This window comes from Blennius ocellaris (assembly GCF_963422515.1).
Source record: "Blennius ocellaris genome assembly, chromosome: 12".
Taxonomy (NCBI): domain Eukaryota; kingdom Metazoa; phylum Chordata; class Actinopteri; order Blenniiformes; family Blenniidae; genus Blennius; species Blennius ocellaris.
This window is the reverse complement of record NC_137661.1, coordinates 18792488-18806843: the sequence shown is the minus strand read 5'-3', so window position 1 is coordinate 18806843 and position 14356 is coordinate 18792488. Positions and strand designations below refer to the sequence as shown.

The following is a 14356-nucleotide window of genomic DNA, read 5'->3' as shown; positions in this document are numbered from 1 at the left end:
CACCATGCTTCATTTCTGATTGCATTTTGAATTTACCTTATAAGAGCAACTCTGGCTTGACTTTTTTTTTAATTTGAGTTAGAAAAACTTTGGACTATTTTGAGTGTTGTAATTAAAACAGTGACATTTTCTATTGCATACATTATTAAGAAATATTAAGAAGCCGAATGAGGAATTGTCCACTGGACTTAGTAAATTCCAACAAACTCTACTGACCACGCTGAACCCCCCCTCCAAAAAAAAGGAAAAATAAAACACTCTATAAAATCAACAGTAGGAAAGTTGGTTGGAAACTGCCAGGGAATTCTGTTTTTATGTTGCATATTTACGGCAGTCGAGTGTATTATCAAAGTCAGCCGCACTAAGCTCACACCTCTCTGTGGTCAGCGCCTTGGATGATTCTCTACCTGGAATCCCAGTAAGGGAAACTCGAGGAAAACAATTTCATGAGGTCTTCTGCTTCACACAATCTTCTTGATATGGTCCTGAGTTCAGAGCAATCCAAACAGAAACAGCTTGAGAACATGAAAGATAGGGCTTAGGAATGTTTTTCGGATGGCTCGGGCTTGTGGAACAAAAATAGCAGAGTGGGCTCACGGGTCTCACGGAGAGCCGGAGGACGGCGCAGCTGGTGGAGGTTTTTCACTTTTTCTGTTCTGCGGGAAAAGGTTGTAGAGAGAGAGGACTTGCATGCTTCACATAAACGTTCCCATCATCCAGCTTGACTTCATACACTTGTTGCTGTAAAGGTAAAACAAAGAGGACAAAGACTTTACAGTTGGATGAGTCACTCAGTGTATCTCACAGTGTAATGGATACCATCTAAACTAAAACTATAAGACTTGTGTGTTTGCTTCTTTTTTCTCAATGACTGACAATACATTGACACATACTAAATATAGTCCAAGTGCATGCAAATACAGAGGAAAATAAAAATGTTCTGTAAAGTGAACAAGTGAGGCTGTTACAATACTACAATCACTTGAGTGTACATGTGAAAGTTGCGTGTCTGCATTTCAATGGCGACTGCATATTAACATTTGTGTATCAGCAGTTATATTAATGAGCACATACTTGTAAAGTCCTATTTGTACATAGAAGCAAATATGAGTGTATAATGTGATGCATGTGTCGGTAATATATTTGGTGTGTGTGCCTACAGAAAATGACCAATATCTTCACCTCCACCTTTGGCCAGCCATGAAAAAGAATTGCCTTTAACACTTTTTTTTAACTTTAACTTTTTTTCTTTGGTCTCATTATTGGCTGGCAGTGTGGCTTTTGTCCTGCACAGCGTCAGCTCAGTCATTATGATATCGATACACCTTTCACAGTGAAAGTGACTCACTGGCTCTGCTGCCCATGCTAATTGAACATGGTGACACAAACCTTGTGTTCATAGTGACGTGTGGACAGATTATTATTTTTTTTTTTTAACAATGCCGGGTAGGAAAAAAAAGACAATTTTGTCTGGTGTGGACAGGGCTTCAGTAACGACTTCAAAATTACCATTACAGGCCCAACTATCGTCTACTCCTGCAGCTTCAGTATGGATCACTTCTACCCTCAGCTGCTTTGATTGCTTCGTTCTAACAGGTCATACAGATTGTGTGGCTTTTCAGTTGTTTTATAAAATTATTACCTGCTACACTGTGCAACATCGACATTTTAAATTTGAGGAATGCAATAAGTTTGTCTGTACAATGCTGCGCTCCACTTAATCACTAGAACATACCTCAAAAACTATCAAGGTTATCCTGGATGTTTAGGATGCGTGACTATTGCGTTAAGGAGATAAACAAAGCTAAATGCGCAATCTTGTATCTTGGTTTCAAATATATGGCTTAAAAGTAAAACGCCTAATTACGCAAACAATTCAATTGACATAATTTTCACATTTTTCCAAGTATATAATAAAGTCTACAAGAAGGCTAAAAGGACACACACCTCAAAGAAAACAGACAATTTTATGAACTAAAGAGGAGAACTATCGTTACCTGCAAGGATGTCCCCGACTTCCCAGTTCTGAGGTCAAAGTCATAGTCATGCCAGGGGCAGAAAACTTGCAGGACTCCATCAGCCTCCTCGATGTCTCCCTGGCACAGAGGACCACCTGCATCCAACACAAGAAATGTTTGATAAGGTTTTTTTCTCTCAAAACAATAGCTGATCTCCTTTAAAAAACAAACAAACAAAAACCCAACAACATCCATCCCTTTTGAATGACTAAGGATGTTGACGCTTTAATGATATTTTACAAAACAAAGGCAGCAGGGGACATGATGCAAGTCTTTATTTTGAATTATTTGAGCTCATTCGGTCTCGCAGTTTGATGAAAGCATCGTCAGCCACCCATTGCATTTATATCCGGCTGTGTGTTGTTATTGTAAGCGATACAAAGCTCCACACATATTTTGACGCTCATGGCTGCAGCAGCGCTCCCTTTAAATATATGGATTGCAAGCAAGTGCGCGTTTTTATTTATTTATTAAATTTTTTTTTTTTACCGGAGTGCGAACAGCGGGCATCCATCGCAAAAAACTCTCCCTTCACATAGAAGAGGCAGACATCGGAGTCGTATCCGAGAGTGGAGTACATTAGACGGCATCGCTTCTTGGAAAGCTCCGAGGCCGGGCCGATGAGTCTCCATGAGCCGCCGCCTTCCGTGTTTCCCTCTTCCTCTCCTGAGCCAGAAGCCATAAAGAAAGACGAAACGACCCGCTTTTATAATTCGCACCGCTGCATAGGTCTGTTTTTCCGTCGGTGCAAATGAGTTTGGCTGTTTGGTCTGTGCAAATAATCCATATTAACCAGCTGGCCGTCTGAAACGCCGCTCATCCGTGCGGCGGACTGGGCTGCTGCCTCTGCGGGCTGCGGGCTGCGGGCAGCGCACCGGCGGCCGCACACAGTCAGTCACACCGCTGCATGCACGCAACGCAACGCAACGCAGGCCACAGTGGACCAATGCTGCATTCATGTACCTGGGACCTCGGAAAATGACAAAGTATGGATCAGAGCGTTCACATGAAATTGGGCAAACGATAATACGCGCATGTATACAAGGGTGTGTACACATATATACAATGCGACTGCCTCTGTCATCAAAGTTTTATCAGTCGAAAAGTTGCCAAAAGCACTCATATGCTCTTCTTTTGATTAGGGACCTGTGTGTAATTCCCCCCCTTTATACCCATAAACACATTTCTGCAACATGCTCAGACCTACATGCTTTGTTGTTGCTTTTTGGCTTCATTGAGAAAACGTAAAGAGCACATGACTTGTATCCTAAGAGTGGTAACTATGGAACAGAACTTTTTATGTCCTGTTCAAACAGTTGAAAATCGTTTCTCAATTATCATTTCACAAAGCCAGGTATTGTTCTTACACAGCAGACTCCTGCACTGAGCTCCAGACAGCCATTTGGCTCATTTATTCGGTTGGGTTTTAGTTTTCTTTATTTTTTCTTCTCCAGGTTCCATTTTGGTTTACTTTGATTATGTTTGACTGTGATGTTATCTTTTCTTTCAGGAAAAAAAAACACTTTTTTTCAGCAATACTTCATCAAACTATAGCAAAACAGAAAAAAAATGAACCTCATAGAAAAATCTTGAAGAAGATACAAGTCTGCTAGCCTTTTTAACACCCTCTACATTATTATACAGGTCAGCCATCTGTCAACGATCAAATATTAATGACTCATAATTATTATTGGTGTATAAAACGGACCTTTTCAGCAGTACTAATATAAAGCTTTCTGCCACATTTGAATTTGACCAGTTGGAAACCTGCAAAAACAAAAACTACATGAATGATGATCTGTATATTTTCAACTACTGTCCACATTGCTGTCATCGCTTTATTGGGCCACTAATAATGCGTCTGGCATTTAAGTTTGCTAGTATTGTGAGTTAGTGTCTAGACTGGAGTGATGTAGAACAGAGGCCTCTCGAGATTTGCAAATTTGAGAATCTGACTCATGTGAACGTGCAGCGTGAGCACAGAGGAGAGCAGAAGTGCAGTGGAAATGCAACACAGGAAGAAAGTGCGCTACTGCGTCTTGTCAGATGTTGGAGCTCAACAAAAGCGCATGTAAATGCAAATAAAAGAGAACGCCAATGTAAAGAAATTTGATCGCAGTGACTGATTGCTTTAACACATGTGCACTGAGCAGATTGACAGAAAACATATCCTCATTAGCAGTCATTCTACCCAGATTTCCAGCTGTGGACATTAAAACCTTGACGTGAAGTCATAGACTGAAAAGTGATGTTCCTAAAAATCTAACAATCCATCTTCTATAATCTTTTATTGGAGCCATCCGGACGAACACACAAAGGCACGGCAGCCTGAACACTCCTGTATAAACAGCCACATTAAGACCCGGAGCCACAATATATATTATGCATACCACAAAACTGCCTCCCCCCCAAATTTTTTAGTTGACCTGACACATCAAATAGTGTCAAAAGAAATGTATATTGCATTCACATCCCATTTTTAAAATTAGTCTAAAATAATATTGACAGTTTTTTGAGCGGGCAGCACTGTGGTGAGGTGGTAAGTCCTCTTGGCTCACAACATGTAAATGGTTTGATTCTGAGCTTGGTAAAACATCCATGTTTTCTCTTTGCCTGTGCCAATCGATGGTCTCCAGATACTCAGGTTTCTTTCCACAGTTCAAAATCATGTGAGAGGTTAACTGGTGACTTTAAATTGTCAGTAGGTGTGAATGTACGTGGGTGTTGCAGTCTGTCACTTTGTATTAGAACAGTGATGGACTGGTGAGCACGCCAGGCTTTACCCTGACTATTGAGGAGATGAACGAACACTTTTCCGGCACAAAGCGAATAGAATACATCAACAATTTGCGAAATTTTAAATCAGTCTAATGGAAGAGCGAATCTTCTTATTTCAAACTAACTTTGGCCAAATGAACATGGGAATTGAAATAATTCATGCTTCTTGGTTATTTACACTTCAGTGTCATGGAATTTATGTGGAAGTACCCAGTGCAACAAACCAGAATAATGATCAGGAAAACAGCTGGGAATGTTTTGCCCTGCTGATTACAGGTCGGCTTGGATCGTGCAGCATGCCCTCACACAGCGAGTTAGGCTGGAAAACGACCAAAGGTGTTTATTGTCAACAGCAACTCCAGGAATTGCTTATTAGAAGGTGGAGATCCTGTGGTTATGAAACAGGCTGTCAATTTGACCCCCCCCCCCCCCCCCCCCCACCCCCCCTCCAAAATAAATAAATAAATAAATGAAAGATTTTGAGAAAATGGACAGTCTGAAGCTTTGAAGTGACACTGACTAACTGACAGCCTTTATTAACAGCTTCACTTTGGCATGCTGGGAGGTGACAAAACATGCTGTGCACATGTAGGGAGTCAAATTAAAGAAGCTCCAAGTGATTCAAGTTTTTATTTTTTGCGAGAAGATAAATTATAATTACAAAACTCAAAAATGATGTATTGTGGAAAGTTTGAATCAGAAGGCTGGATGAGATTAATAAACAAAACTGCAGACAGTGAGAAACAGGCCAAAATGATCGCAGGAGAACTGCACTCGAAATAAATTTCTTTGACTTCTTCTTGAAGAACTTTAACCACTAGACAGTGTAACTGTTTTGCATGGGGCACAATTTGGTGTGGATGAAATCCTGGCTTACAGAGATATTAGAGTGATACTGAGGCCAAATCTCATCCATCATTAGCTCCGTCTTGTCCACAACTTAGCAACCACTCTCCAAAGTCTCCTTACTCATTGGCCAGGGATGGATGGAAGAAGTCCTCTCCAGCCAACGTGGTTTTCATTAGCAAAACAAAAGCGTCGGCCAAACTCCAAACACCACTCCCTTTTTACATTGCTCCTTGTTCTGTCACTCATACACTTCTTGTTTCATGTCAACGATACAACAGTGATTTAGGGGTCTCATATGTACTTCATATTATGGCAGCATGTCTTTCCTCGGTTTGTGATGCCCTTTATCTCAGTGGGACATAAGTACCTACACTGTCTTTATGTCACTTCAACTGGCAAAGCCAGGCTTTAATGTGTTCCTTAAGTGAACAGGACACTGAAGCCACAATTGAATCCCAGCCACTGTCCAAACAGCTGTCCTCTCAGGCTTACAAACCTGGGTTTCATCAAATGCTGGACGATTCTCCAAGAGGTATTTTGAGCTCTTTCACTCACTGATTCTTCTCCAAGAGTCTGTTGAGAAGGAAAATGCCATGATAACAACTGCACATTAAATATAAAACCACAAGTGAGTTAGTTTAGTACATTGCAGTCATGAAAGGTCACTATATAATGTGTTAATACTAATTTTTCAGGGCTTGTGCAGTGGGGAGTGGGGGGGGTGGGTGTCAGAGGAGTCCTGCTTCCCCCAGACTAAACAACACCAACAGTTTCTTTGTGTCTTGGGTTCTTTTGCAAAACTATCCAATCGTTACTTCATATTTATCCTACTGATATGCCAATCTCATCACGTCCCATTAAGAAAGAAAATAAGCTAAATTTTGTAAGAAATTTCTGTCATTAAACCTTCCAAAGTTCAGTGCTCTCGGCTAAGTTTGACATTAGAACCTGGCATCCCGTTATGCAACAAGACTCCCTGCAAATCGCCAAAAAAGAGCAAATTCTAAAAGAGTGAGATAGTGAGAGTACCTTTTATTGGTAGAGACTGAGGTTCATCCTATCAAGTGCACATTTAGAATACTTTAAAAATCATGACAAACAAACCACATGAAGCATACTTAAAGATAACATTGTCAAATCTGGCCATAAGTCTGCAAAATACTGAATCATAAGTCTAGAAATACTTTTTCCATGAGAGGGATGAGACAGAGGCACCACTGTTCTCTTTATTTATTGTGCGGTATTGTGGTGAGAGACTTTTTGTTTGTGGAATTTATTGTAAGGTATTTTCTGTATTGTACATTTGCCTGGGTCAAACTTTTCTGAATCAACGCTAACACTCCGTAACACTCTGATATGTTGGAGAACTTGCTCTACCAGTATGTCCAGCTCCTTTGTATTACATTTATTTATTTATTTTTGCTTATGAGAACAGTGCTCTATCTTATCAGTCCATGCCAAATGCAAGCAAATCAACACAAACGCTATGCCAACTACGCAAAACCTTTGTTTGAATAATTTTGTTTGTGTGATGTCGCTCATGGTGATACCTGCAATAGGCAACACATTTAAAGTTGATTATATTTGTATGAGTATGCAACACAGCACACATGGAACCAGTGATTAAAGCAGTTTGCAGGATTCATCAATATTTTGAAGGCTATGATTGTAGGAGCCAAATATGGGAAGCTAGGTTTGTTAATATGACGACGGGGTGGTGCTGTGATTATATAAGGGAAGGCTTCCTGTCATGGTGTCGGAGAACGTTGATCCGAAAGTGCATCTAGATTTTTGACCGCTGTCTTTTGAATGTTTGGTGGACTCACTGGAAAGACCATCTGATATATTTTCAACACGAACACAATAAATGATTGTTTGCTGCAAAAAGAACTGGTACGTGGCCATTTTTTGAGCTTCACACAGCAGTCGGAGTGGTATCCAGGAGGCAAAAGACAAAACAGCACGTCAGCCACGTCTAACTTGGGTCAAAATCCCCTCAGTAGCCAGAATTAGACTGCACTCCTTTTATAATGATAACAATGAGGGAATATTAGTTCTATCAGCTGTAAAAATCAGATCTGTAAAGTACCTTTGGTTCTAGTTGTAATATAATAACCAGGTGGTGCAATAATCAGATTGAATGTCACAACAGCAACATGCTCACTGCATTACAGAGCCATCATATTATAAACATGGCAACAAGCATTGTTGACTGAAGGAATCATTTGGCTTTTTCCAAAACATAACGTTGCCTGGGAGGAGGAAAACCTGGGTAAATACCAAGATTTCTCTTCAAGCCAAATTTGGCTTAAGTCATGTTCACTGGCAGAAAAGAGGATAATATGCAGAATTTATATATACATAGATGGATGGTGGAAGATGGCCCTGGAAGCCAACTCAAAGCCGGTAGCCAAATATAGCGTAGAGTGCGGCCTATACCAACAAAGTGCATTGTCACCACTGCTGTTTTACTTGGACATCACAAAAAATTTATATTGTTTCTGAAGTGGGGAAACAATCAACCACCTGCTCTACATGGATGGCATCATGCTGTATGCCAAGAATGAGAAATTGACTCACTGATCCACACTGACAGGATTTACTGTACTGGCATAGTACTACCATTGTAGATCAGACCCAGGGTGGAGGCTGTGCAAAGATGCCCCAGAGAGTAAGGGTAATAGTGATAAATGTGGCAATACCAGCTGACAGTCACATCAGAAAGAGAGTACATAAGAAAGTGGACAAGTATCACGGGGTGAAGGGAATGTTGGAACAGGTGTGGAGGGTTAAAACTGATGTGGTTTACATAGAAGTAGAACACTCAGGGCAATGACCGTCAAACTGGGAGAGTGGCTGCAGCAGATACCAGGAACATCTGAAGCTTTAGTCCAGAAGAGCAGTTCTAGAAACAACGAAGATACTGTGCAGAACCCTAAAACTCCCAGGAATCAAGCTTGAGGATGATATACCACCCTACAAGGGTGAGAGGGTGATCTTTATATAACACACACACACACACACACACACACACACACACACACACACACACACACACACACACACACACACACACACACACACACACACACACACACACACACACACACACACACACACACACACACACACACACATCGTGTCGGTCCACGAAGTTGTCTAACATGTGGGAGACTTTGGGATTAGATTCAAACCAATTTCCAAATGGCATCACTCACTAAAGTCACCTTATTTGACTTGAAAACATCTTAAATCTTACAATGTTTTTCGCCAGCCAGTTTGTTGAGGAAACACGTTTAACTGTACCCATGAGACAGTGAGAGGTATGACATTGAGACGCTGAGTCACTCTCTGTAGAGTCGACGCCCCCTCCAGCTCCTCAGCATATATGTCTGCAGGACAAATCAGACTATGCTACATTCCTTCCCTCATGTCTTCAGTCCTGATTATATCCAGACACAATACGTCTTGTTCTTCAAGGTTCGTGGGTTAGAAGACAGACTTTAAGGGGAGGTAGCGTCTGAATAGTGAGAAGACAGCAGTTCACCATATGAAAATGTTGACATGTAGTTGTCATGATTTTCTTTTATGACGATGACTTTATGGTGTGGCATATGGTTTACGTTGGATTGTACTCATGTGTTATGCTGATTAGAGGAAATAAAACTGGGTATATGATGTTGGGGAGACATTGTGTATTGTTTTCACAAAGCCTGGAATAAATCAACTTATGCTCTGTGCCAAACTATTCTTTCTTTACAGTTTTGGCAGCTTTCAGCATCCATAACTTGCCTCAATTCCTTCTTGGATATCAACTCAAAACTTAAACAACGACATTCATGAGCTATTAACATTGATTTGAATGCCACCAAAGTAATTTGTCCCAGTTTTGTGGCCGTTCATAAAAGCACAAATGAAAATCTCATAACATCACAAACGTAAACAGGATTCATCCTGTGGAGAACATACAACTTGTAATTCCTCTTCTTGTTCTTGTGAGACATTTTCTCATTAAGAATTGCTGTGGCGGATCAACTGTCTCGTGTGTCCTTCCTCCTCACATCAGTGTCCTCCCTCACTGCATCCATGTCCTCCCTCACTACATCTATGAACGTGATTCCACAAGCCTTATTCTCTTGTCTGGCAGCCCCATCCTCATCTCTCCCACACAGCCAAACCATGAATCACTTTCTAAAAAAAAAACTGTCCAACATAAACTGTTTTTCTCATGTGCTCAACCTTAATCCTGACATATTCTTGTCACTCCGAGTGTAAACGTCAACATCTTCAGTTCTGCCCATACAACTCAGCCTCCTATATTTTGATTAATGCCACCAGAATTTTTGTCCAATGAAATTTCATTCAAATGTGCTCCAGTGAGTGTATGTTCTAAGTAATTTTTAAGGCAGCTATTGTATTGTATTGTATTGTATTGTATTGTATTGTATTGTATTGTATTGTATTGTATCCTTCCACCTTCAATTGCTTTGCATAGTTCAGGTAAAAAGTGCTTCAAAGCATGTCTCTTTGATAGCTCCACTCCCTGCATCCTGGTAATTCCATTATCTTGATCCAGATTGACACTTGAGTATACTGTTTTATTCCTGCTCAACTTACTTATTTTGTAATATAAACCTCGGCTTCTCCAGCTTCTCCTCAACCTGCCCCTACAAATATTACAGATCAATAAGTCATGTGTAAACATCAGAGTCCATGCAGACTCCTGTTTCCTGTCTTCATCATTTATCCAGCCTATCACCACTGTAAACAAGAAAGGGCTCAGTCAGAACTGGTCTTTGGTGTAATATTGAAAAGCCTCTGTCATACTGACAGTACACCTTACTTATGATTTCGACAAATCCACAGACACAGAGCAGTACATTCACGCCTTCCTTGACATTTGCTATCTGCAACCTCATAGTGAAACTCATATGTGTGCTGCTCTTCTTTTTTAGCATGAAACCAAAGTGGTGATCACTGATAATAAGCTCTATACCAGACTTGTGTAATACAATGACAGGAGGCATGAATTGAGAGGAGTGAAATGGTACACACGCTAAACAAAAACAACATGGATTGTGACATTATCTTAAATTACAAATTAAACTAAACTTAACTTAAGAAACAGGATCTGGTATTGACAATACTATGATAAATCTTCACCATTTCACAAGAAAAACACAAATTGACGAAAAGCCTAATAATAAAGCTGGAAAGAATCATGATTTCCTGTCAGTAACTATTCAGTGACACGACTCTTCTCAAGCTAAGCAAACGTAATGCCATATAAAATCTATAATATGATAATCAAATGCAAATAGGCACAGACGAGTGATGTCTGCATCACTGAACTCAATCATGCTAAAAAAGTAAATATCTGAAAGTACATGCGGCACACTATCTAAACACCCACGCAGATACAGATAGTAGGACAGGAAGTTCACAAAGCTATATCTCATGCGCTGATACAAAACACGTGACCTCCACTTATTAAACATGACTTACAAATATAAGCAGGCCCTCCTCGACCACACTACACAGGACGCAGTGTTCCCCTCCCGGACCAATAATCACTTGACCCTCTCTCAGAATACAGATGTCCTCACACCAGGACCTCTGAAATTTATACACCTTTTTCTCATGAAGTGATTATTCATATCCATCCCTGAAGCACACAGAAGCCAGCAAATTTAACAGTTCTTGTGACTGTACCAGACCAACAACCTTTAATTTGTCATGGCTTGTGAATCATGAAAGTGTATGCCAATTTATCCCCGAGTCTCTTTGGCTTTGTGTGGAAAGGCCTTGAAACATGTCAGCAAAACTCTCCTGCAGATTTTACTCGAAATGTGTTGAAGTACATAGAAGAGTCACATGGCAAACTGATGACTGTACGTGATATACACATTTGGATTAAAGTTTAAATAAAATATTAAAAGGCAGCTGGAGCCCCATAAGACAAAGAGAAATGGAGAGAAGAAAGAACCTATTACTGGAGCTGCTTTTAAAAGTGGCCCTTTGAGACATGTTAAGCCTGTTTCCGTCTTTTGCCATCAGCACGACTGTGTCTGGCCACAGTTGCCGATTCCATCTCTGAACTCAGGACTTAAAACTCCTATTTTTTCCCTCAAGGATTCTTCAAGCATCACTGATCTGCATTTGTCCCGTGACAGTGCTCCTATAGGGACAAACTGTGCTTATTGGTCCTTTAAAATGGAGAGCATGTTTTATGAAAAAAAGATTACAGTCTGGAACAAGATAGATCAGGGATTAAAAATGGACGCTAACGGCTTTCTTAAAAAGTAAATAGTAATTGGATTTGTGTGTGCACGTGTGTTATTACAGGCAGATTATGAAACAATCAATCAAATGAGACATGCTTTCCATGTTAAATCTTTGTTTATTAAAATATCAATGTAAGCAATTTATTATGGATGTGGGCTTCAGTTGTATTAAAGCATTAATAATTGTAACATGTACCTCAATTTCAATCAAGGAAGACTGCATATTGGTTAGAACACACACAAAAAAGATTAAAACAACATTAAATCGGACTTGTCTGTGAAGGGAATATATAAGCTATCGACAATGAATGCAAGGACTTAGGAAAAGCAAGCTCAGCTCTATAAATGGCCATGTGATAGACCATGAAAGGAAATATGAAATCTCTTTTGGCCTGCAGCTGGGGCTCCCAACCACATCACAGCATTTCGTCAAATATTCTGTCCAACCAGGCTGTCTCTGAGCTTGAGAGTGCACAGGACTTGTGGTGGAGACATTGATTTGTCGAAAAAAAAATAAAAAAAATTTAAGGACCTGTCCATCTGGGAAAGTGAACATTCAGATGGAGCGAGCGTGTTTTTGTAGCTTCTTTCGGGAGACTCACGTGTTGTTTGCACAAACTGGATTACATGTGAAAATATTGTTTTTCAGACAGAGGTGACTTCATCTACAGGAGACGCTCCCAGTTTTTGAAAAGAATTCTGTTCAAATGGTTTGCCATAATCCTACCAGAATGATTACATCACTCCATCACCTACCTTTCAGTTAGCAAAGAGCAAAAACAGGTTGTCTGTCATGCAAGTAGCTGTTCATGGAAAACATTGGTTCGCCTTTCAAAGAACCCTTTCCGTTCCCTTTTCTTTAAAATGTGTCAATATTTATCATCAAAAGATCTGAGCTCATAATCATCTAGTGTAACTCCTCAAAGATGTGAAGTGAACATATTAATTGGTGTGTGTGTTGACCATGTCCAGTATCGGAGAAAGACTTAACCTGATCTCATATGATCCACAGGGATTCTTGTCAGTGGGGGAAATGGGGGTCCCCATCGGGCAACTGTATACATTTTCATGGAAAGACATGTTTTAAGGTAAAGGGTATGGTCGTAGTTGCAGCTGAGTTCAGAGTGAGTCTACAGGAAACTAATGTAAAACGTTATGTCCTCATAAGGCAAAGAAAAATGGAAGATGGAGAAATGTTGATGTTACGCATCCAATATACGGTAAGTGAAGAACTCCGGTAGAATAATTTCACATTAAAGCCAGCACACAGCCAAAAAGATTTCTCAGAATATCGAGTTCGTGTTTAATTTGCTTCCGGTTGAACGTCTCCCTATTATTGCAAAGGAAATCAGGGCTTCAATAACAACATATCAGCTTTTTATTTGGTTTCATCTAAAATAAAACAACCAAAAAAAACCCAAAACAAATAAACAAAAAGAACAAGCTAAAATATAAGAGCACCATGAAAGCCCTTGTGTGTTTCAAGCTTCAGTCCGATGCTGGGTTTCTGCCTAGTCTTGTTAACTTAGAAGTAATTCTCCTGAGCATGAATAGAACAATGTTAATGGAAAATGCAGACCTCCTTGTGGTGGTAAAGATGGAAATAAAGCTTTATTTATCAGGTTTAGAAGTTCATTTGTGACATGTGTTGGTGATAGTTATAACTTATTTTCCATTGTGGTATTGTTATTACACTGTTGTAATGCTCTAAAACATCAGCAACTTCACATTATTCTTCATGTTTTTAACTTTTACAAAATCTCCCTGCACCCTTTAAACACAAATTGTTCTGCGACACATGGACTTCTTACAAAATATCTGACTAACTTGTGCACTTCCTTTCGTAACTATCAGCTACATCGCGACGCTGTGATAATGAAATGGGGAGGTTGCTGAACTGCAAAGACGTAAAAACAAGAACCTCAAGTAACCACAGCACAAAACTACACAGATGAGGGACACCAGATAACTTGGTGTTCAGTTGATCAAATCGTTTTTCACCAGATGCTTACACGTGTATGTACTGCTTGTGTATAAAGTACCGTATATGAATTAAGGGATAAGCTAAAATAAGCCTTGGCTTCAGCCTATACCCATTTCGGTTGCAAGTATATTGTGGAAACACTGTGGGGAAAAAAAATCACAAGTGTGTGAACTTGTACCATGAACTGAATGCACAAAAATTAATCAACCGCACTTATACTGAAACTGTAACTGAAATAAACCATTAATTAATTAATTCATTCATTCATTCATTCATTCATCCATTCAATTATCCCACAATTATAGTAACTGAATCAAGAATCCAGCAACAACCAACAAGTGGATTAAATTCAAAACGTAATTGATGGGCTTATCAATACTCTTTTTTTTTTTTTATATACCTTTGATCAATGTGCATGTTCCCGTTCCTCAGTTGCCAATCAT

The 14356-nt window shown here is 39.8% G+C and overlaps 1 protein-coding gene across 1 annotated transcript; it reads right to left on the bottom strand.

Moving 5' to 3' along the window:
* Nucleotides 1-305: 305 nt before the first annotated feature.
* On the bottom strand, nucleotides 306-2700 carry LOC308137921 (Rieske domain-containing protein; the record flags this gene model as incomplete). Its single annotated transcript, XM_080506823.1, has 3 exons — nucleotides 306-741; nucleotides 1998-2113; nucleotides 2508-2700. 3 exons carry the CDS (start codon nucleotides 2698-2700, stop codon nucleotides 643-645), a joined length of 408 nt encoding a protein of 135 aa, XP_080362949.1. The 3' UTR covers nucleotides 306-642.
* Between the last annotated feature and the right edge of the window lie 11656 nt (nucleotides 2701-14356).